This window comes from Seriola aureovittata, chromosome 20 (assembly GCF_021018895.1).
Source record: "Seriola aureovittata isolate HTS-2021-v1 ecotype China chromosome 20, ASM2101889v1, whole genome shotgun sequence".
Taxonomy (NCBI): Eukaryota; Metazoa; Chordata; class Actinopteri; order Carangiformes; family Carangidae; genus Seriola; species Seriola aureovittata.
In genome coordinates this window covers 3,205,223-3,227,305 of record NC_079383.1, presented here as the reverse complement: position 1 = coordinate 3,227,305, position 22,083 = coordinate 3,205,223, and the positions used below count along the sequence as shown (strand labels likewise).

Here is a 22,083-nt window from a genome sequence, read left to right as displayed (position 1 = left end):
TTATTGAGTGTCGACTGACAAGCAAAAACGCGATTTTAACCAAATTTACAACACAATAAAGTGTATAAAAAGGTGAAGGGGTCTGAAGACTTCCTGAAGCCGCTGTATGAGTTGTGTAGCTGCCGTAATATGGGCTGACACAGAAAACAATGTGCCAGCAGGTTTTCTGGTCAGTAAATGTGGAAATGTATTTTTTATACATTCTGTTTAGAAATCGCTCCAAATACAACACTAGGTTTACTAAAATAAATGCTTGGGCTGTCAAAACATGACAGGACCCCCCGTCCTCCTGTCAGCTGTCTCACACTGATGACATCAGCACTTCCCCAGCAGTGAACACTTCTGTCCTGCCAACAGAATGTTCGGCCAGCATCTCTAATGGGATGAAAATATGAGTAAATTTTGGAAAGACATATTGTGCTGTAACAGCACTTTCATTTTGGGGGAACACTGTAATGTTTTTGCCAAGCCCAGCACACCAGATGAGAGATAGATATAATTATTTTTCTGGCACTGCAGGAAAGCTGCGAGTAGGTTTTGACTGAGTGAGTGATCAGACTCGGAGAGGAATGTGTCCCACCTGTGAGCTGACAGCTGGAAGCTGGATTGGTTTACAGCTACAGTACTGTGAGGTACAGTATCACTGACGCATGGCTCATATAGCAATGTACTGTACAAAGTAGGTATTTGTGAAGCTTGTAAAGCATTTTTAACTCCAACAATCTCCCACACCCATTTTCCCCCTTTATAGTAACAAAGAAGTGGGAATTCACTGCCAGGCGATGTGGTAATGTTCAAATTTGAGCCCTTTTCAACACCTCCACCTATAGTTAGAACTTTTATTCTATTTTTTCTGTTATACCAAAGGCTTTACTTTCAAAAGACGACTCATCACTTTCCCTCAGAGGAATTCTATTTTTGGTTCTGCTGGCTGCTAAGAAAATACTAGCATTGAGCTGGAAACTCCCATTTACAATTCATATGACTCAGTGGACTGTGTTAAGATACAGACGTAGTTTCAGCTGCAGACTTTTTGGTTCCATTCATACCACAACCGGGGTTCACGTCAGTCCACGTCAGTGTGGCGTTCCACACACGCCCATTTCCCGATCCACGCTTCATTCCAGTTGGTGGCAGTAATGCACCACAACATTGTCTGCCAACCCGCTATAAAAATCAAGAATTAGAAGAAAAGAAGAAGAGGAAGGTTGAAATAAGAAAATATATTGTACAACCCTTTATCAAGAATATGAGAACATGGCCTTGAGTTGAAGGTGTCAATGGCCTTTATTCATAGTCATAATTCCTCTGTAACAATCTATGGGTTGGACCAGTGGTACCAGAAAAAATACAAGTTAGAAATGATTCAAATTATGTTTTACAACATACAATAAAATAGACTATCATGCACTGATATAACAAAAGGATAAAAATGTCAGTGTGAAAGTTCATACTTGAATTAAATACTTCTTTGAAATATTAATTCAAGTCCATTCAGTATTTCTGGAGCTTGCAGCCACATCTCATGTTCTACATCAGGAAATGGAGTTTCTTCATTTGTCTCTACTGCATGTCCAGGGCCAGAAGGTACAAGGAGTGGGTGATGAGGACACTCTGACTTAAGACTCCTCAGTCAACAGGCACTAGCCTCCCAGTGAGAATCCCTTATGTGGCTGGACCGTCAGAATATGTAACGAGTGCTGAGTCATAAGGAGTTAGCAAACCTCAAAAAATCCTGCTCTTCTCATATAATAAAGTTGATTTTAGCTTGTTTTGGAGTTTGAAGATGAATAATCATTTATGTGACCTAATCGTTGTAAACAAGTCAGAGGAGTTTATCCACACCGGTGTACAATGTGTACTGGCTAAAGATGGAAAACATCACATGAACACATGAGTCAGCCAGAGCTGAGGTAAACTGTGGCTTATTGAGACACTGCATCCGTGTCGTGTTCATATCATTTGCTAGTAATTCAGTATCTTTAGTCTGATTGATCTGTGATTACTACAGAACTCTGAGTATAAACTGTATTGATGGTGTTTCTGGACGCTGCTCTAAGAGCCACTGCATATAAATGGTCCCACATTTAGTGTGAATTATTGTCAGTGTCAGTTCTCTGCGTTAGAATTTAGCATGTGTCAAATCTTCAGTTTCCATGGCGATTGCACAGTTAAAAATGGGTAGAGACAAAAAAAAATTTCTCCAGCCTGTCTCTGTATTTGCTTCGTCTACAACAGTAAACCAACCGATCGCATGCTTCTTTCTTTCTTTTTTCTTTGTCTCTCACTTTCATATTGTTTTTCATCCTCCCTTCCTGTTTATTTCTCCATTCATTTCTCTCTCTCCTTTGTCCTCTATCTCGCTCTCTCTCCTTTTATCTCTCTGTCTCTGTCGCTAGCAGGCACAGAGCTGATATGTTGACTTGTGCTTCTAACACATGGGCTTCCCTCCTTATCCGCCTACGCAGTGTACTCAGGGAGATTCCAAGCACATACACACACAGATCCACACAGATCCACACACACACACACACACACACACACACTCACACACACACACAAACTGGCAGACTGCAAAGCCCCAAGGTCTGGTCTTAGTGAATTATTCAGTCTGCGTTGGTGGGTTTATGAGAACGTGTACGTGCGTCTAAGATCTTCTATGTGTGTGAGTGTGTGAATTTGGTTGTGTGCATGTCTCATCAATCTTGTGTGTGTGTGTGTGTGTGTGTTAGTGGGAATATGAAATGGTGTTTTCCTCTTGAGCAGTAGCAGCTTTAATCAGCCTCTCCATCAGCTCGCTCCTTTCAGAAGCTCATTAGAGGGTAATTGCAGGGAGAGAAAAGCAGGGAGTGGTCAGTGATGTCACCAAAACCAAAACCGGACGGGGGATCTTGGGTTGCAGTATCTAAACTATCAGCGCTGCACACTTTGGTGTGTGCGGCTCATGTTTATCACGTTGCAATCCACAGTTCTCAAAGATGACAGAGCACGATGTCGAGCTGCAAGCAAAATATCACTGATAGTGAAATTAACTAGCCCTGAGATGGTCACTATCCCTAACACTAACAGTTATTGTTTGCTTTTTTTCAACTGTTAACACAATCTTACCCTAATCTTAACAAAACTGTAGTTGCAATACATCGAGAATGCTGAAAGAAATGACTCACAAATTGTCTCTTAAAACAACTTTAAAAAATCTATTTATGTGATGAGACTTTTCCACCTGTTTCTGACCTAAATTTGTTTCATTTTTTTAATTTCACTCAATAGTGTCATCCCATTGATTGTGGTGCATTAATCAGCCTCATTCTGTCTTTTCTCTAAACAGCAACACTTGTTTTTTGAAAGACAATGATAGAATAATACTGCATAACAATGAAAGTAAGGTTACTTTTTAAAATATTACGTCATAATTTCATGGTTATGTTATATTTTTGTGTGTATTCATTAGTATAGTTTATGTTTTAAAGTCTTAATTTATTTGATTATTGACCACCATGGGTCTCTTTAATCATAGATTCTGAACTGTTTACACACGTTGTTTTTCCCATTCACTTCACAGTTAGATAAGAGCATGGAGACCTGCAGGTTACTGATACAGGGCCACAAAAGTCAAGCAAACTCAATATCTCTGCCTGTGAAGTGACATTATAAAGCACCTCGGAGAGGAGTCTGCAGCAAGAAAGGAAGAATACGCTTCACTTGGTGTGAATAAAAAGTGAACACAGTTGCCCACTGGTTCCGAATATTTTCCTCTCGCCTGCAATGTAAAAATACAGTACCTGAACCCCTCCCTGCAAGAATTAATACCAGCTTTCCCTCATGTCCAGCTGTGGCCTAAACACTGGGCTGCACAAACCCTGCTGCTTTTCAAACTCTCCTGCTTCTCTCTCCTGATGCTTTATTCATCTGCCTTCCTTTTTACATCAGTACGTGTCTATAAAACTAAACACTCTTGCACTCTTTTATTGTCATGTCTTTAGATTTTTAGACTACCGACATCCTTTATGCTTGTTTTTAATTTTCCTGTTTTAGAGCCTTAACCCTCTCTCACCCTGTGGTTGTCTTTTGGTTGAGTTAAAATGTCATTCAGAATGCACCATGTTTATGTATTTATTTATTATGGTTGCTTTTTATCTCATCTTTATGTGTGTGTGTGTGTGTGAGAGAGAGAGAGCATGAGAGAGAGTGTGAGAGTGAGTGTGTGTGTGTGTGTGTCTGAAGAATGATTACATTAATCCAAACATGCGTCACCCTTTGCTGTAAACTCTCATCCCCTCTAAAGGAAGCAGGCTCTTTAAAAGAATTAAACAACTTGGGGAAGAAACACATCTACTTGTTTCTTTTGGCCATTATCAGTGAGTAAAAAGCATTTATTCAAAGGCTGGAAAATGAAATGTACAACATACGTCATGCACACACATCTCTGCTTTTGTATTACCCGGCGCTCATTGCAGCCAGACAAACCCATCAAGCTTTATGAGCCTCTGAGGGCTGATGCTGCCACTAATTCACGGAGGCAGGCTATCAAGTGCATCCGCAGCACCGATCTCCACTGTTCCCATGAATATCTGAACAGGCCCTTCCACCGGTTTATGTCTCCCACGAGAACCGCCTGTTAAAACCAGGATGGGCATGTCCAATAGATGATATGTCGGTTTTATGAAGGAAATGGGAAGAGGCGGTGATAATTGTGTGTTTAACGCAGGAAGAAATGGGCAGAGACATTTTCAGTCTGGAGCTCTACGTTGATGGATGTTCATTTTCTGTAAGAAGAAATGGATGAACTCAGTTTTGGATTCTTGTGGCATGACTTCGATTGATGGGTGTTTTTTGGGGAGGGAGAGGAACAAATGGGAAAAATGTAAAGTTTGCTGACAGGATTTTGGGTTTGCTGAAGCCCTTTGAGAACTTAACTGTGATTAAAGTTAGAGCAGTTGACTTGACTGATGTCACACAGCTCTGTCAAGTGTGAATGGTTTGGGATATAAGTTTTTGGTTGATTTATTGGGTGTTGTGTAGCAGAGAAACAGGGAAAGTCACGTTTTTTGAGTCATTGGTGCCTTTAAAGGAGCTTTTTGTAAGTTTTGCTGCTGCTACATAGCCAACATCAGCATTAACAGTTGTTCACTTACCAGACTAGAACAGCATCGAACTCACTCTCATTTACTCACCAAGAGCTGTCCCCAGTGGTGGAGGGCAACACTTTTCTTTTTTTTTTTTTTTACTTATATCACCCGAGTTAGCGTGCTAACCAGCTAACCCGGCCTGGTCGGACTCTCTCGTCTTTTTCCGATACCGAGTCACTGTAGGGTCCAGTCTGTCCTGAAGAAGTTGTGCTGTTCAGAGTTACTAAAGACTAAATAAACAGTTGGTAGGCTAATGATAACAATGTATATTTAGCAACTGCAAAACTTACAAATATCTCTGGATGGCAATCACAAGAAATATATTTTACCATTACATTTAGGGGGCTTGTTTAAAATGTACACCATGGCAAGTAAAAAAGTATGTGCTAGATTTAGAAAGCAGACTCCAAAAAATTAGTATGGAGTGGAAGAGGTTAAACAGATCGTAAGGGCGTATCTATGATCAACAAGTCCTACATAAATAATGGCAACATACTGTGGCTTATCTGTTATCATGATGATCATTTCTTTCTCATGCCTAGGTAAGGTTTTGTCGGCTTGAAGTGACTAAAACTCCTTTGTGAGGGTTAGAGAAAGTCTATGAAAGTCAGATGCTTTGCTGACCTCAGCTATCCACCCTAAGGAGGATGGTTTCTGTCTTTCTACATATGAAATGTCACTTTTACATATTTATGTTTTTATTCAGCCTTTATGAGCATATTTGTTCATATTTTAGTGATGCATGCAAACAGACTGGGTGTTGTATATAAAAGTAAGCCAGTCTCTGATCCTTACTTGCTGGGTGACTGTATTTTGTCAGTTCTCCTTGACTTCTCTCTTGATTAACAGACTTTTATTTATCAGTCCGTGAGGTACATGCCGTATCTTTGTATTTTTAACACAGGGTCAGACTGTGTTGCGTCTTGCTGTTTTCCCTCTCCGAGTTTGTGTTTGAGGCATCATCATATGTTCCCGCAGAAATTCTGTTATGTGTGCATGCTGCTGAGAAAACAACACCCACAGCCATACAACGAACTCACACACAAAAATGCACTCAATCAATACAGTAATAACCCTCATATCCAAGTTATGGCTCGACACTTGATACAGAAATAAATCTTTTCAACATCCGTAAATCATTTAGCTGCAGCCGCCAAACTCATTCCAACATAATAACGAATGCAGCAGTGGAACAATTCCTCCAAAACAATGTAGTGCTCAAAGAGTTCGGTGCAGATACAGGGGTCTTAAATATCATGGGCCAATAGGTGATTTTGAAAAGGAATGAAGTGTGCAGAAATGTCTGGATACTGCAGAACAGCCTCTTCCCAGTGGGTATAAAAATGACTTATAAACCACTGGTTCAGAGGGGGAATTGCTGCACATCACCTCAGTCAACTGCTTCTGAAACAGAATTTACAGGGAATAATGAATGTCCACCCTCCTCCTTGTAAAAGGATAATTCCTGTTCAGGGGCTGTTTCATAATGAAGTCTGATGAAAAACACTTAGCAAGAAGTATTACTTCAGTGTGTGGACTTTGTTTTAATTTAATTCATTCATTCATCAAGGGCCAATGTGTGATGCATTACCTGCTCCCAAAATCTTGGCAATGGGTTGTTGGAGACCCAGATTATTCAGATATACAGTAGTTCAGTTAGCATATATTAAGTATGTCACACTTCCTTTGTCACTGAAATGATTAACTGTATGAGCAGGTTTTGGTCTGAATGTGGGATCAATGCTCAGGTCTGCTGAGTTAACGAAGGTGGAGGAGGGAGGTTGGGGAGTTTGTTTCTTGGGAGAGTTAAGTATCAGTGGACAGCGCTTAAGGCATCTTGTTAAGGCAGTTCTTGAACTTGCAGTTTAGGCTTTGCTTCAGCCATGGCTAGCCTTCATCAGCTTGGTGGAATATTGATGATTGACAGTAAATGATGGGACAGACATTGCAGTTCAGTTCATGGTCTCTGCCTAACATCCATGAAAAGGGCATCCCTTTGTCTCTAAACAGGTTGTTGTTGCCCTCACTGACACCATGACGCGAGTGTGGGTATGGTTGAACAGAAAACCAATGCAACTGTTAAATGTGCCACAGCTGTGTATAAAATCACTCACTATTTCCTATATAGTGCACTACATTTACCCACAATCAGTGGCAGTCCCACTCTGATGGGCTCTATAGGCAAAGAGGGCCATCGAAGAACACCCTTCCCCATCCCAACCATCATGATGATGATTTTCAAGTGTCAGAAATCTCAATTTATCGTTCATAATAGAGTAAATTATTGAGTATGTCTGACATAGGGAATAGGGAATGAATGAATAAGAGAGTACTTTCAGTCACAGCCTTGCTATGTGGCATGGAGAATCAATAGTCTGCAGGTTTTAATGTCCATCCTGTCACCTTAGCAGGTGATTTCACTGATGAATTCTTTCCCTCTCCTTGAAAGAGTCTTAGAATGACACCCTGGCACGGCCCTGCATGGCTCATGGTTGGCCACCTCTCACCACTGTGTCTGCTGGTTGTGAAAGTAAATTTAGCACCTTAGCAGCGTTGTTAAGGATTTATTGTATTTCATGATTTCATGAACATATTTGAACAGGTTTTGACAGATGGTAGAGACTGGATTGTTGGTGAATTAATCTGCCTCATCAATCCTATTTATTCCTACTGGTCCTATAGATTTATGATGGCACAGAATGCTGTATTGCATAGAACATATTCAATCATTATTCAATTTGACTCTGATGTGGGCCTCTATAAGAGATCTCACCCTGATGTATTGAATGTGTATTGCATATATTATATTTTCATCCAGCACCTACATAGTTGTCCAGTCTAGATTTATAAAATGAATGTACACACCACAGAACAATCGTCAGGAACCGCCAGGAATCAATCTTAACAATCTTAACATTGGAAGCACATTGAATCAATACAGAATCAATAACTGAACATTCTTTCACCACCATTTTAAATCCTTTTTCCCAGAAGCTGGCCTTGTGTTTTAGGTACATCGTGATCAAAGTCTGAAGTTTCACACACTAAGCAAGAAGCAACTAAATCTCTCAGAGTTCGCTGCAGCAGTAAGGTGCTCTTCCCCTTCTCCAGCTGTAGTCCTTGGGGAAGATTTATCACCAGCAGCCTTTGTGAAGATCTCCTCACAAGGAATAGAAATTACCAAAAGTGTCAGGCTGTATTTTTGAGACCCAGGTTGCATTGAGGACCTGCTTGGTTTGTTCACTGCAACAATAATCTTGTTGCTGAATTATTTATGTCACCTAAAGAATTTGGGATTCCGTCATTTATCCAAGACTCCAACAAAAACTTTTCTGATGAACAACTCTTATATACAATACTTGTACTGAAAAATAGTTTCCTTCATCTTAGGGAGTTTGCTCTCCTTATAATGGACACATCTTGGGTGAAATGTGGCCTGTGACAAAGTAGCTAACTTTGCTTTTTTAAACATCTTAAACTGCAAACTTTGAAATGAATAGTATTAATTCTTTATGCCTTTGTATGGTTTCATTACTTTGGTTATTATTTTTTTCCAGTTTCACCTTTAGATTTTACGCTTACAGCGTCCTTTTGTAGAATTTTGTTAAAGCTGCGATTTACAGTGGATCTATTTTTCTGTGAATGTGTTGATCTGGCTGGCAAGCTGCTTCATACATTTGCCCTCATGGCTAAATAGTTAAAAAGTTGTTTTTAATTGAACTGAACTGAATTCACAGCCACAGAGTGAAATGTGGAAAACAGCAACAGTCTGTTTATTTGATGCCACCTAATTGCTGAGACATGTGTTCAGATTCTTCCATCCCTGGACAGATCACCGCTCCTCTATCCCTGCTTCACCTTATCCTTTTCTCTAAATCTCTCCCCTTTCATTATCCTGCATCTGTTTTCCTTAATTCCCATCCACTATCCACCCCTTCCTCTATTTATCTCCTGTTTTTCTGTAATCCGTCCTTTCCACAATCCTTCTAACTATTTCCATCAATTTATTCATCCTCATCCTGCCTTCCAGCTGTCTTTTCCTTCATCCACCCTTTTCTGTCACAAACCTTTCCTCTTTCCCTCTAACCATCCGCATGACTATTTATGAGTGAAATATTCCTCACAGTGGGGCGCAGTAATGAAAGTAACAGGAGCTCTTCAGAAGCTTAAAACTCTTTAGTGGATGCCATCTATTAGCCTGACAGATACCCTAATGTAGCACAAGCACAGTCACATGTGCACACAGGCCATATGCACATTCACACATATATGTTGTTTAGTATTCCCATAAGAAACACAGACTTGCACTTTATTCAAGAGTCATTGAAAGTAAAGAGGCAGAGTACAGGGTAATGAAGTATGTCCAAGTATGTTTTCGTGTGTGTGTGTGTGTGTGTGTGTGTGTGTGTGTGTGTGTGTGTGTGTGTGTGTTCAGGCATAACAGCAGCTCTCTGAGTACATTAAGATCATTCTTTGACATTGAGCAGAGGCCATGGAACTAAATGGCTCCTTCTTCAGTAAGTGGTTTAGATAGAGACACAGATCAGAGCTTTGTGGGAGTCAGAGCTACCAAGGTTGCTGCTGCGGTTTACACTTTTGACCACAATTATAAACACACACATCCAAAGCTATGGGCACACACACACACACACACACACACACACACACACACACACACACACACACACACACACACACACACACACACACACACGCACGCACGCACGCACGCACGCACGCACACTTTTGAGTTGGAATTAAGATGAACAGAGAGAAGAAAAGGAACAGATTACACACTTCTAGCCATAATATTATAGTATTTCCAGTTGTAACAGACCATTGCCAGTAAAATGGCTTCATTACTCTACAGTGAGTACAAATGTGAATTACCTATTTGGTGTGGTATACTAAAGAATGTATTGTTTTTAATTTTCTTTTAATAGAGATTTATTTTTGTACTACTTCAATTTTATTTTGAAAGTGGGCCTCTTATTTTGAAAGCGACATATCAGCACGAGGCCCAGAATAAGTGAAACGTTCAAGAAACTGTCGTTGGACAGGTGAACTATATCTTCCAAAAGGTGAAATTTATTTCTTTTTTTATTGTTTAGCTCAGGGTTCCCACGAGGTTTCAGTTTTACAATGCAATTGAGAGTGAGTAACTTCACGGTGCCTGTGCAGTTTTATTAGTCGACATGTTAGCAAGACTGCTGTATTAGTGCGCAGGTGATTTCCGTTGTTTTTAATTAGTACTACAGGAAACGTCGAGAAATGTTGTGATTGTATTCGCATGGTATGCATTTCCTCCCAAAACATGAAGTCTATTCTCATAATATTTAGTGTTTGCTGGTAAAACGATTTCATTCACATCATTTTGTGACTTTGTTCTTGGAAGAAATGTCGACCTGTTGCACAGCAGACATTCAGACTTGTTACAGCAGGAGAAGCACAGGTGTTACTAATGATGGCTCTGTCCCATTAAGATGTCCCAGTCAGCCATTAAAGGAGCCAGCATGCAGACCCTGGACCTGCTGAAACGAACTGGAATGCTTCCATTGATACTGTTATTGATTATGTAATGATTACACCTTTGCGGTCTGTCCTTGTAATATTTATTTGTGTTTGAATGTTTTTCTCTAAATCACAGAATCACTGTTAGAACAATACAACCTTAATCTTAAAATATAATAAATTCCATCTTGAAATCTTTCTCATAACAGTGGTTCTAATATTGCTTGGATAAAGCTGAATTACATATACGTTGAAGATTCACACAGACTACATGTTTTACTTTTATGTGGATTGATGTTAACTATTCCACTGTCATTCATTTAAATACTCTGATGGTCATCTGCATCAAGTTTAAACAGTTGTGTTGTATATGATTGTGGAGATTGTGTGTTTTATTCTGTTTAAAGTTTTTGCTAACCATCCATTCAAAGCTAACGCATCAGTAGGGTAAACTATGAAATTCAAATAGGTAACAATGATGTAGGCATATGTATGGTGTCTTGCATATTCAGAGCAGGTATATGTGGTACATGGACTAAAGGGCATTTATAGTGCAAGCGGGAAAACAAAAGATGTTAGTTAGATGCAGCCTACACACCAAACCTCATACATACATTTACACAAATTACACTTTTGACTTAACAAATTATTCCACATGCATTAATTGTCCTTCTGTAACCCACACTTCAGTGCCATTGATTGGATGTTACTTTTGCTATCCAGGACAAACCTGACTAAGAATAAACTTCTCTCACTCCACCCACAGGTCGTAAGTTTGTCATCGCCAATGCAAGAGTGGAGAACTGTGCCATCATCTTCTGCAACGATGGCTTCTGCCACATGTGTGGCTACTCGCGCGCTGAGATCATGCAGCAGCCATGCACGTGTAACTTCCTGTACGGACCTGACACTAAGCGACTGGCTATTGCCCAGATGGCGCAGGCCCTGCTGGGATCGGAGGAGAGGAAAGTGGAGATCAACCTTTACCGCAAAGATGGTAGGACAAAAAAAACTTTTAGTGATTTGGGTGGTGGTTGTGTGAATGTAGGAGACGGTGTGTAGACCTGTTTTTAGCCTGTTCGCATAAACAGGAGATGAATATGGAGCTGATGGTGTGTAAAGACAGAACAGTGTCTGTGCTTGTTTGGGAAGGAAAGTGTGTGTTATTTACATAAAAATGAGAGCCGACAGTCAGAAAAATGGACTGTACCAAAACGGAGGTGTGTGTGTGTATGTGTGTGTGTGTGTGTGTGTGTGTGTGTGTGTGTGTGTGTGTGTGTGTGTGTGTGTGTGTGTGTGTGTGTGTTTGTGTGTGTGTGTGTGTGTGTGTGTGTGTGTGTGTGTGTGCGTGCGTGCATGCGTTTTGTGTTTGGAGAAGGACGTGGTTGTTGGATTCTGTATGAAAGATAACAAGCTCGGGAGAGCATATGCCATTTGAGTTGCTATTGGAATGGTAAAAGTACTATTGAAGGTACTGGAGTGTGAATGCGCTTGAGTGTGCTTGTATGTGAAATGTTGAGGTGTTTGAATGGGTTTTGTCACTTGTTTCTCAGCTGGAGTCAGTATCTGTTTATGTGGTGTGTACAGAACATTTGGCACTCACCAGCTAATGTTTATGTGTGAGCTGTTATGTGTGAGTGATCTTACTACTGTTTACTGATAAGTCCATTTAGCATCTTATGTCTCTTTTGCAACCTGTTAGTGCCAGGATTCTTGATGAGAATGAAAGTGCAGAAAATGCAGTATGGTGCTTCTGGTCTGTTTCCACATTGTGTTTAAATAAAGCTAATGTGTAGCTGTTGTTAGATTACACTTGATTCCTCATAAAACTAATTGAATCAAATTCTGCACATTCATATAAAAGTCACATTGAAGTTAAAACATTATCATGAAATAGCAACATTTTGAACAGACTTGAGTAACATTTCCAGTAATATAGAGGAAAGTACATGGGGGAAACCCTTGTCGATTTCTCGCCAGTGGCAAGAGTGTATTTATGACCAGACACATGCCAACTGGACCAGCACCAGGTAACAGTATGCTGGTCTCTGCAACGATAGACAGCTTCCATGGCGATAAAGAGCTGCCATGGTAATAAAGTCAGTAACTCCCTGGGCTATGGCCAAAGCATCTGCTGGACATTTTCCACCTGTAGACAGACACCAGAACAGCAGGAGGAGGGAACAGGGGGGAGAGAGAGAGAGGGAGAGACAGATGGAGGAAAAGGTAGGAGGAGGAAAGGGTTGAAACAAACTGAGGGGAGGAAAACAAGCGGGCAAGATGACTAAGAGGCAGGAGAACAGCACAGCTCTGAAAAGTGAAGAAAAACCAGTGGGTGAGACATGGGAGAAATAAAGTGAGAGAATGAGAGAGAGAGAGAGAGAGAGAGAGAGAGAGAGAAAGAGAGAAAGAGGAACACAGCAACTGTCAGAAAGTGAGTTTCTCACATAGCCTGAAAGTGTTGCTGGTGGTGAGAGAAGAGAGCGAGCAAGACGGTAAAAGAGAGAGGGAGAAACGGAGATGGCGCCAGCTGTCTCCTCTCTCCGATACTTCTGAGGAGCGCTTTGCCAATTCAGCCCTCTACTCTGCAGCTTTCACTTTCCACTGTTTATACTGGAGATGTGGACACACACATACACACACACCAGCACTCTGCTATAAAAAAGTACCTTGTAAAAAACTAGGACCCTGTATATAGAATTACAGAGGTGTTGTCATTTCCGTCCCAAAGGCTACGTCCGCCATGCTAACAACACATAGTTAAAGGCTTTGGAAGCAACAATATTTAAAGCCTGCAAGCCTCTTGTGCCAGTGTGGGCTGCTAGCTGTAAAGCGCTTGTTGGCATACGGAGTGCACTAACTTGATTGCGCCCTGCCATTCTGCACAAATGATGAGAAATGATCATATTAACAAAAATGTTGTACCATTGTAGTTTTAGTAGCAAAGTGACTCATGTAATGACCATTCTTCAAAGCAATGACTAATGTGAGTTCAGGGAGGGGCAGATGAGCCTGGCACAGCGAAGAAACACACATCGCCGAACAATATAACACACATTCAACATCTGGATTTAATATGGAAAAGTGTAGAGAGGGTTGATTATATTTGTCAGACTGATCATGCTTAATGTTTCCATCAATGTATATCTATACAAATTTACATATCATGTTCAGACTGGAGCAGGTGGGGGGGCAAGTTCTTTGCTCAACAGCACCCCAAAGGCAACAAACCTTTTCATTAGCTTTGTACTATCACATTTTCCCTGCAGTTTCCCATAACAAAGACATAAGTTTGATTCCCTTGTAGACAAGGTAATGGCGTCATTCCTGATGATTGTCAGCTTTGAGCATCTGCTCTCTTGGCCCAAACAGTAGTAGAGGATTAGAATTCCCAGCTGCTCCATTGACCGTACTGTTAAAACTGTGAATATAATGCAGGGCTTCACTGGAAAAAAAGTGTGCACAGACAACCTACTCTTGAATAATAAAGGTTAAGAAAATAAGGAATGATTTTTATTTATTTCATTTTTGATTGAAATAAAGTCAGAGGGACACAGTGATATATTTATTTTAGTGAATGTTTGTTTTCAGATGGGTTTCTGTACAGGGAAAAATACATTCTGCTATTAGTCTAATTGGATTTATTTTATGCAGGTAGAAAATACCACATGCTGAGGTTGATGTTTTTGGATAGAATCAACAACATGAAGGAAGTGATGTCCCCTCTGCCAAGTCTGTTGATTGATTATATCATCAGGGCACCTACAGAGTGTTATCATTTCTGATAAAATGACCATGTAACTTAACTGAATAGTTGGCTGTGTTCAAATCATCATTCAATTATTAAAGGCTGATTACAGTCAGTTTCAACCCGTTATTAGGTTTCATACAGAAAATAACTATAATGGAGCTTAAAGCACAGATATTGTTATGTTTACCTGCAGTTTAATGTACATTTCCTGCTTGCCTGGTTAAAATGATCTAAAACTATGTTTGATGCTGCACAATACTAAGACACTTGCCAGCCAATCAGAGGCAAGTATTTTCTGTTGCCATGGTTTACAGTTTTTAGCTGAAACTATAAAACTGACGGAGATTGTGCTCACAACGTCGAGACATCAGCTAAACTTAGTCAAGTGATGAGTGTGTGCTACAGCAACTAGGAGAGTGATTTGGTTTTAGTGGAGGCTTGCGTCCTCTCAGTGCCTCATGCTCTGACAAATGGAAAACAAAACCCTACAATAGTGTGTCTTCTACATACTGACAATTGGTAAGTCTCTATAAGCAAGCAGGAAGGAAGTCGTGAGTGCTGAGAGGATTTAAGACCTGTTATCCTCTGTGGCGATGTGATGGAGCTCAGCTCACAGTTCCTAAAAGCACATAAATACACTGCACCCTACAGACTAGACATAACCCTCTCTCTGACGGAGGACTTGTTTGTCTCGTTGCCATGGAGTTAGAGAGGTCCTCATCATGCTGTCACAGTAACCAACGGACAATCTTTTGATTGGATGGAAAAATGTCCGTTTGGCACTCCTCTTAATGGTTTGTACTGTAGTACAACTATGGATATACTGTAACTTGTGACTAAAAGTAAATGATTTGGGGCTTTTATTCATCATGATTATATTGACTGAAATGATACGTTATAGACGGAAAACTTTTCTGTCTTTGCGCTGGCCCAAAGCTTTTTGTCACTAGTAAAATCCTCATTGATTTGTACTCAATTAAATATAATGAAAGAATGAAAAATTATGCCCAGGAAGAGTGTTTGTTAGTTTTCTATGTGTGTGTCAGTGGGCGTGACTCTGGCGGCTCTCTGTCATAGTCACACACACAAACACACAAACACAGGGTCTTAGGTAACCCCAGCGGGCCACCTTCAAGCCATCAGAGAGCCACTGATCGAACGCCGTGGACACACCTCATCCATAATGCACACAGCCAGGAAACATTATGCCACCTCCTCTTGTCCCCTTTGCCTCCTTCCTCTCCCCTCTCCTTCCTCCCTCGTCTTGCAAAGGCTAAGAGGAAAAAGAAAGAATAGCCTTTCCTTTGATCTCGAAAAGCAGCCTTAGCAATGAGTGTGCAGATGTGTGTGTGTGTGTGTGTTTTACTTGTGTAGTCATGACCCACACATACATGCAGACAGAGAACATCCACACATGCATGAACACATTGCACATACACAATATGTGCACACAGAGGCTTCACCTGAGCCCATTTATCTAGTGCCAAGCTTAGGCATGAGCCTTCACGATGATAGATCTCCCTTCTCGCTCTCACGCTCAATTGTCCGACTCAGATTGCTCACCAGCTTAATCAATCATGCTCTCCAGGTAAACCGCGATACGAAAGTGCACACATGCACTCACCATGTAGAGGTTTTTGCTATAGAATGGGTTACTGCCCCAGTTGGGTGTCACCTGTAAGGCTTTCAATCCTCTTGCCTGCACAACTATGCAGTTTTATGGTGACCTTAGGTTCACAGGGAAAAATGGTCGTGACTAGGGAGGGGTTAAAAGAGAGCACAGGTGTCTGTTCTGTTGGCAAGACAGAAGAAAATAGTAGATTAGGAAGGAAGTGAATAAAACAGCAATCTGGTTTAACAGATTTTTCCTCTTTCTTACACTTGCACTTACACCGTTCTGTCTATCTCTGAATTGTAGTCATTTTCTCTGAAACTCGCTCTCTCCTCTTGTTTCTTATCTTTCTCTTCTCACTCTGTCTGATTGTGAATCACTGTTTGGCTCCCTCTCTTATGCTCGCTTCCCTTTTTCCCTCTCGGCTGTAGTTGCTTAACCTCACTATCTGCAGCTTCCCCTCCCTCCTGTTTCACTGACACCCAGTGTCTTTAACTTTCTCACAAGAGAGAACATTGCTCGCCATCAGCCTATACTAATATGACAGATTGTTCTCTAATGCAGGTTGTCTGCTTCAAGGGGCCATGAAGACAGCCATCATGAGCTAGATCAATTCAAGAATGTCACTCTACTTCACAAGATGGTGGCCTGGCAGTTTCTTTCTATACAGCAGAGTTAAGACAGGTGACAGAAATCCTTTAAATACAAAAGATTCCATGTGTTTTCTCTTCAGGGTAATGTACGCTTGTCAAACTGCCCCTGAAGTCCACAGAGAGTACAGCACAGAGCAGTCTGAAAGACGGGTATGAATACTAAGGCTGGGCATTGCCACTGGTTTCCTGAATCGATTCAGATTCACAAGGTTTCACTTCAATATCGATTCAGATATTTCAGTTGCAATACCAATTTTGCTTGAACATGAATGAGATTCTCAGAGAACTAATTGTGTAAATTGTACCTCTAACTCAAGAAATAGTAGGTAGGTAAATAATGTGCGTTGCTAACATACCCTGGTGCAGCCGCTACAGTGCGTACCAACAGGTACACGTCTTCTTCGATCGGCTTCTTATGTTTTTGTCTCTCACGTGACCAGATGTCGTAGTACGAGAAGGCTGGTCATGCAACACTAACGGGGTTAGAGCTTCACACACTGAGACTGTTAAAGGCATATATTAAAAGATTGATCTCAGGATTTTATGAATCAATACTGGATTATTCAAATGAAGATTTTTCTTTTTTTCTAATCAATACTGAAACTCAGACATAATTAATGCGTGTAACGATAGCAGCATTTATTACAGACCAAAGATGGTCTATTCATTTATTTGTGGCAGTGTAATTTCTTCATACGTTTCTTTATATTCATTTAGTAGAATTTTTCTTTTTTTGCTAAATACAATTTTTTTTCTTCTCAAACTAAAATATCTTTTACTTCTGCTTTGATTTGCTAATACACAGTGTCTGTCACTTGATGTCACTTTATTGCAGGATTCTTTGGTTTTCTTCTCTCACTAAGACTTTATGGTTTGAAATAACTGTTTTGAAATTCCTTCTACCTTCAATATTGAGTGTTTAGACACTGAGGCAAACATAGTCAGACTCATCTCTGCTTAGTAAAATACACCCTGACAAAACAGAACATAAGGTATTTCAAAAGAATACTCACATGCAGTGACTACTAAACTGTTTAAAACTGACCTCATTGAACACATCACTGCATACAATGCACATGTACATGTCTGCGTGCTTTTGCTTTGCTGTTCATTGTTTACTGTCACTCCACACAAGTGTCAGGGAGTGTGTTGAAAAGGAGAAGTGGCTTTCACAAGGCAAAACAATCAGCTGTGATGTTCTGAAACATGATGCTGGTGTGCAGAGAATTAAAATTTGATCAGTATTAAGGCGTTTGGCAGACAGACGTCAGAGGAAATGTCAGACAGATGGAGCCACATTAAAGATGAGTTAAAGCTAACTGTCCACTGGTCAGGACATCATGCTTGATCCCATACACATCAATGAGTAGTCATGCCTCTTCAGTCCAGGGAGCCAGGTGCACTGTACACCCCCCTTCTCATTCCCCATGGTTATCTGCCATCTGTTATAGAAGCTTAGTTGTGATGATCAACTCAGGACGAGAATTTCAACTTCATTTGAAGGAGATAAAGGTTAGATCACAGTGACATTTGTCTCAATCTTTGCTTATCCTGGAACCCCAGAAGCTATCAATGCTACCTTATTTAAGCAAGGATTGGTTCAAAGTTAATAATAATGATAATAATAATGATGCATAAAATGGTACCAGTCTATCCATTAACATATGATGATATAACTATAAGGTACAGAGACGGAGGCAGGTGTGTCACAAGGGCTCATTCTTTATCTTAACTGGATCAAGATCAGCTGTTCCCGTCTTTTGGGTAGTACTCAGGCTTTTGTGTGTGTGTGCATCTGTGCTGGGCTGTATGAATGGCACAATACTTCATGCATTGGGACAGGACATTGGCTCTGAACATTCAAAGTCTCTTATGCAGAATACTTGATATATAGGATTTTGTGAATGACATGAAGACTGTTGGCTTTGTTCACAGGTCTTACTCTTACCACTCTCAAGAGGATCCATGACTAAATGCAAGTTGTTTGAAGGTCTCGTCATAAAACGTCCCTTCGTGGCCGTTACAGACCAACTGGTTACAAGCAAAGCATTAAAACACAAACTTTGAAACCCTGAGGGAAAGTCTGTGAAATCACCGCCCCAGTTGCAGACATAAGTATTAGTTTGCATGACTGCTAACAACCCCAAGACTGTATTAAGTGTGTTGTGGCTCTTGAGAACTATCAGCTATCTATCTGACAATGTGAGTGTCCTTACTGTATTGTGCTGTGATAACGAATTGAGCCCTCAGGAGCAGGCTGCACTGTGCACTGTCTAGGGGGACTCTTGATTGCCTAGCAGCGGTAGCTAAGCAAAGCACTTAGAGACCTGCAGTCTCTAAGGGGAGGTGAGCACTCTATGCTGATGATTGCCATAGATGATCCCACCTGCAGCTAAGAGCAAATTACACGCAGACAAAAACCCTACTAATGCTATCAGCTGTCACCCACATAACAAGAAGTTGCATCATGTTTTTGAACTGAAGGGAGAGGCATCCATTTTCAAAACAGAGATGGAAAGCTTTTTGTTTTGTGTCAGCACAAACGAACAAGATAATGACATGACTTTGCACTTAGGTACGTGGTGTAACAGGACAGAGCACAAATAGGAAGCTGGATTCAGACCAACATATGTACCTTGACACACTCTGTGTCAAACCTTCACTACAAATTCACTGGAACGTATGTGGTCCGTCACTCCATGTCTCTTTCAGTGTGACTCTGCATCTGTGTACTCTGCTCACAGTGTGGGTGTTTGTGTCTGTCAGAGTTTTCATTTCCCTCCTTTTTTATTTTTTATTTTTTTGATGACACCCAAATTATGAATCATGACATGTCTGAGTGTAATAGTGCTGCGTTGTGTGTCCGCCTCATTAGTCACCCAATGTGCTGTATCAGGCTGCTCTGAATGCTCTCACACACACACACACACACACACACACACACACACACACTCACACACTCTTACACACAGTGAGGGGCCCAAGATTCGGCAAAACCATTGCACCATCAAAATCAATGTGGGCATCTACAATAAAACATGCTCTTGGTAATATGAAGTAGTGGTGTGTGTGTGTGTGTGTGTGTGTGTGTGTGTGTGTGTGTGTGTGTGTGTGTGTGTGTGTGTGTGTGTGTGTGTGTGTGTGTGTGTGTGTGTGTGTGTGTGTGTGTGTGTGTGTGTGTGTGTGTCTGTGTGTCTGTGTGTCTGTGTGTCTGTGTGTCTGTGTGTGTGTTCTTCTGGGAATGACATAATAGATAATATCTGTGCTACACAGCAGCAGCCCTTCACCCTATTAAGCTGAGTCTGTGGAACCAAATTAAATTAAATTTAAGCAGCCATTTTACTCTTGCCCTGTGAATGATCTCATTTGAATATTCTGGTAATCCTGTAATGACGGGAATCAGCAGTTACAAGTCTCTCACTTAATTTGGAGTCCCAGTTTTTACAAGTTCAGCAATGTTCTGGTCAGGATACGCACTGCGACTGCTTAGGCCTTTCCCCAAACCCTTTAATGATATGTATGAACATCATGGAGGGAATTGGTTCTGATGTGCCGTAAACTACAAGTCACTCCATCACAGCGACGACTTCCTAAACACTGTTTTCTCTCAAGTCTGACTCACACCAGAGCCGTGATGTGAGAAATCTGGCCAAGCTGACCTGATTTGGTGTTAAATGTCAAGCTCTAATATATGCTGAGTGAACCATAGTCTGATTCACTCTGCTTGCATCTTGCTTAAATGTGCCTGAGAAATACCAGTGTGATTAATGTGAATATACTTGTGTGTCTCTCACCCAACACAACAACAATATTAGTTTTTTTATATTATTGGTGAAATAGTGTTAAAATAAATAAAAAGAATAAAAGAAATCCATGACAAAAATTACACCGAAGACAAAAGATTACAAAGATAAAATGATGACAGTCAGGAAGTGGGGATTAGGTAGAGTATGTGTGGGTTATGTGTGTGTGTGTGTGTGTGTGTTTGCATTAGAGGCAGATATATGTATCTGTGTTTACGGAGCCTGGACTGGTTAGTGTGTGGAGTCAGGATTCTGTATGTATCTATTGTTGTTGTTATTATTCTAGAAACTGATTCTCCCCGATGTATGAGATCAGAGTGTTGTAACAGAAGATGTGTTCGAGGTGCTGTTGTGTTATCTGTATTTATCCAAAGAAGTCAGGATTGTTCCAGGTGAGTGTCTTTGGTGGGTGAGAGTGTGGTGTTAGTTATTCGGTGGCTGTCAGAGTTGTAGTTATGGTCGAGTTTCTCAAACAAGAATGGTGGTGCAATGAAACAGCTTATGAAAGTGTGAAATAGTGATTTCTTTTCATAATGTTTGTTCTGTGTCTATCCAGGAGATTTTAAAGTAGCTAGTTTGATTCTAGGTGTCTTATATTTCCGATAGAAAATTTTGAAAACAATAAGATTAATGATGCATCTTTTTTTATTTCTTGGATTGGTAGCATCACGCACGCACGCACACACACATGCACAAACACACACAGTTTCTCGCATTTGGAGGCACTGAGGCTCGGCTTAAACATGCCTCAGAGGTGTCTGTATGGATACATGCAAGTTCAATATAAATAAGCTTTCTAAAAATGGTTGTCTTGAAATATGTGGACAGGTTTAGTCCATTACCTCCTGCTCCTCTTCCTCCCTCTGTGTTATGCCCTCATACTCGCTCTCTCTCTGGGTAATCTGCAACCCTACATCAGCATGCAAATGAGCACTGACTCTCCTCTTTTGAATTTGCAAACTGTTGATTGTCTCACAAATGAAGAGAAGTTACTTTGAAATGTTTTTGTGTTTGTGCCAAGAAGTCATTCATAACAAAACCTCATATTTCACTCACAGAGGAATTCAGTTTGTGTTGTAGTTTGATTGACTCATCCTATTGTTTTAACCAATATTTTAACTAACATTTTGAATTTGTCAGCGTCATTCTCTGCAGAGTTTCATTTGTTGCAACATGCACAGTGAGAGTGTCTGTGCCTGGGTGGTCCAATAACACTTGTGGCAGTGTATGGGAGTTTTCAAAACTTTTCTATAACATCTCTTATTATATGGTCACCTACCGGCAGAGTCTTTGGTGTGCTGTCTTGTCTGGCATGATTAGCTTATTTTTCGAATGTCCCCTGCATGTTCTGCTGTCGTCCCTTTGGTCCCCCCCGTTTTACCCGGTATCACATATCCGGATCTGTTGTGGTGTTGGTCTCGAGGGGATGCGGGCTGGACCAGTCATCAGCGCGGGTCTTGAAAGCAGCTTTGCAATACGATGTATGGCCCTGAAGCTGATAGTCAGTTCCGGGCCAGCAGTGTGGGAAGCAGCAGGATTTGCCCCTCTGGCAGGCCTCCCTTCATGCAGAAGTAGACCCTTACTGATGGTCCAGAATCAGGCGGCAAGTCTGGTGTTTGATCAG

The 22,083-nt window shown here is 40.8% G+C and overlaps 1 protein-coding gene across 3 annotated transcripts in view; it reads left to right on the top strand.

The window, feature by feature from the left end:
- Positions 1–22,083, top strand: part of kcnh2b (potassium voltage-gated channel, subfamily H (eag-related), member 2b) — a 222,182-nt gene that overhangs the window by 15,049 nt on the left and 185,050 nt on the right. For all 3 annotated transcript variants that reach the window (XM_056364254.1, XM_056364252.1, XM_056364253.1), the window contains exon 2: positions 11,407–11,637. In XM_056364254.1, coding sequence (XP_056220229.1) covers positions 11,407–11,637 — 231 coding nt within the window. The remainder of the gene's footprint in view (positions 1–11,406; positions 11,638–22,083) is intronic.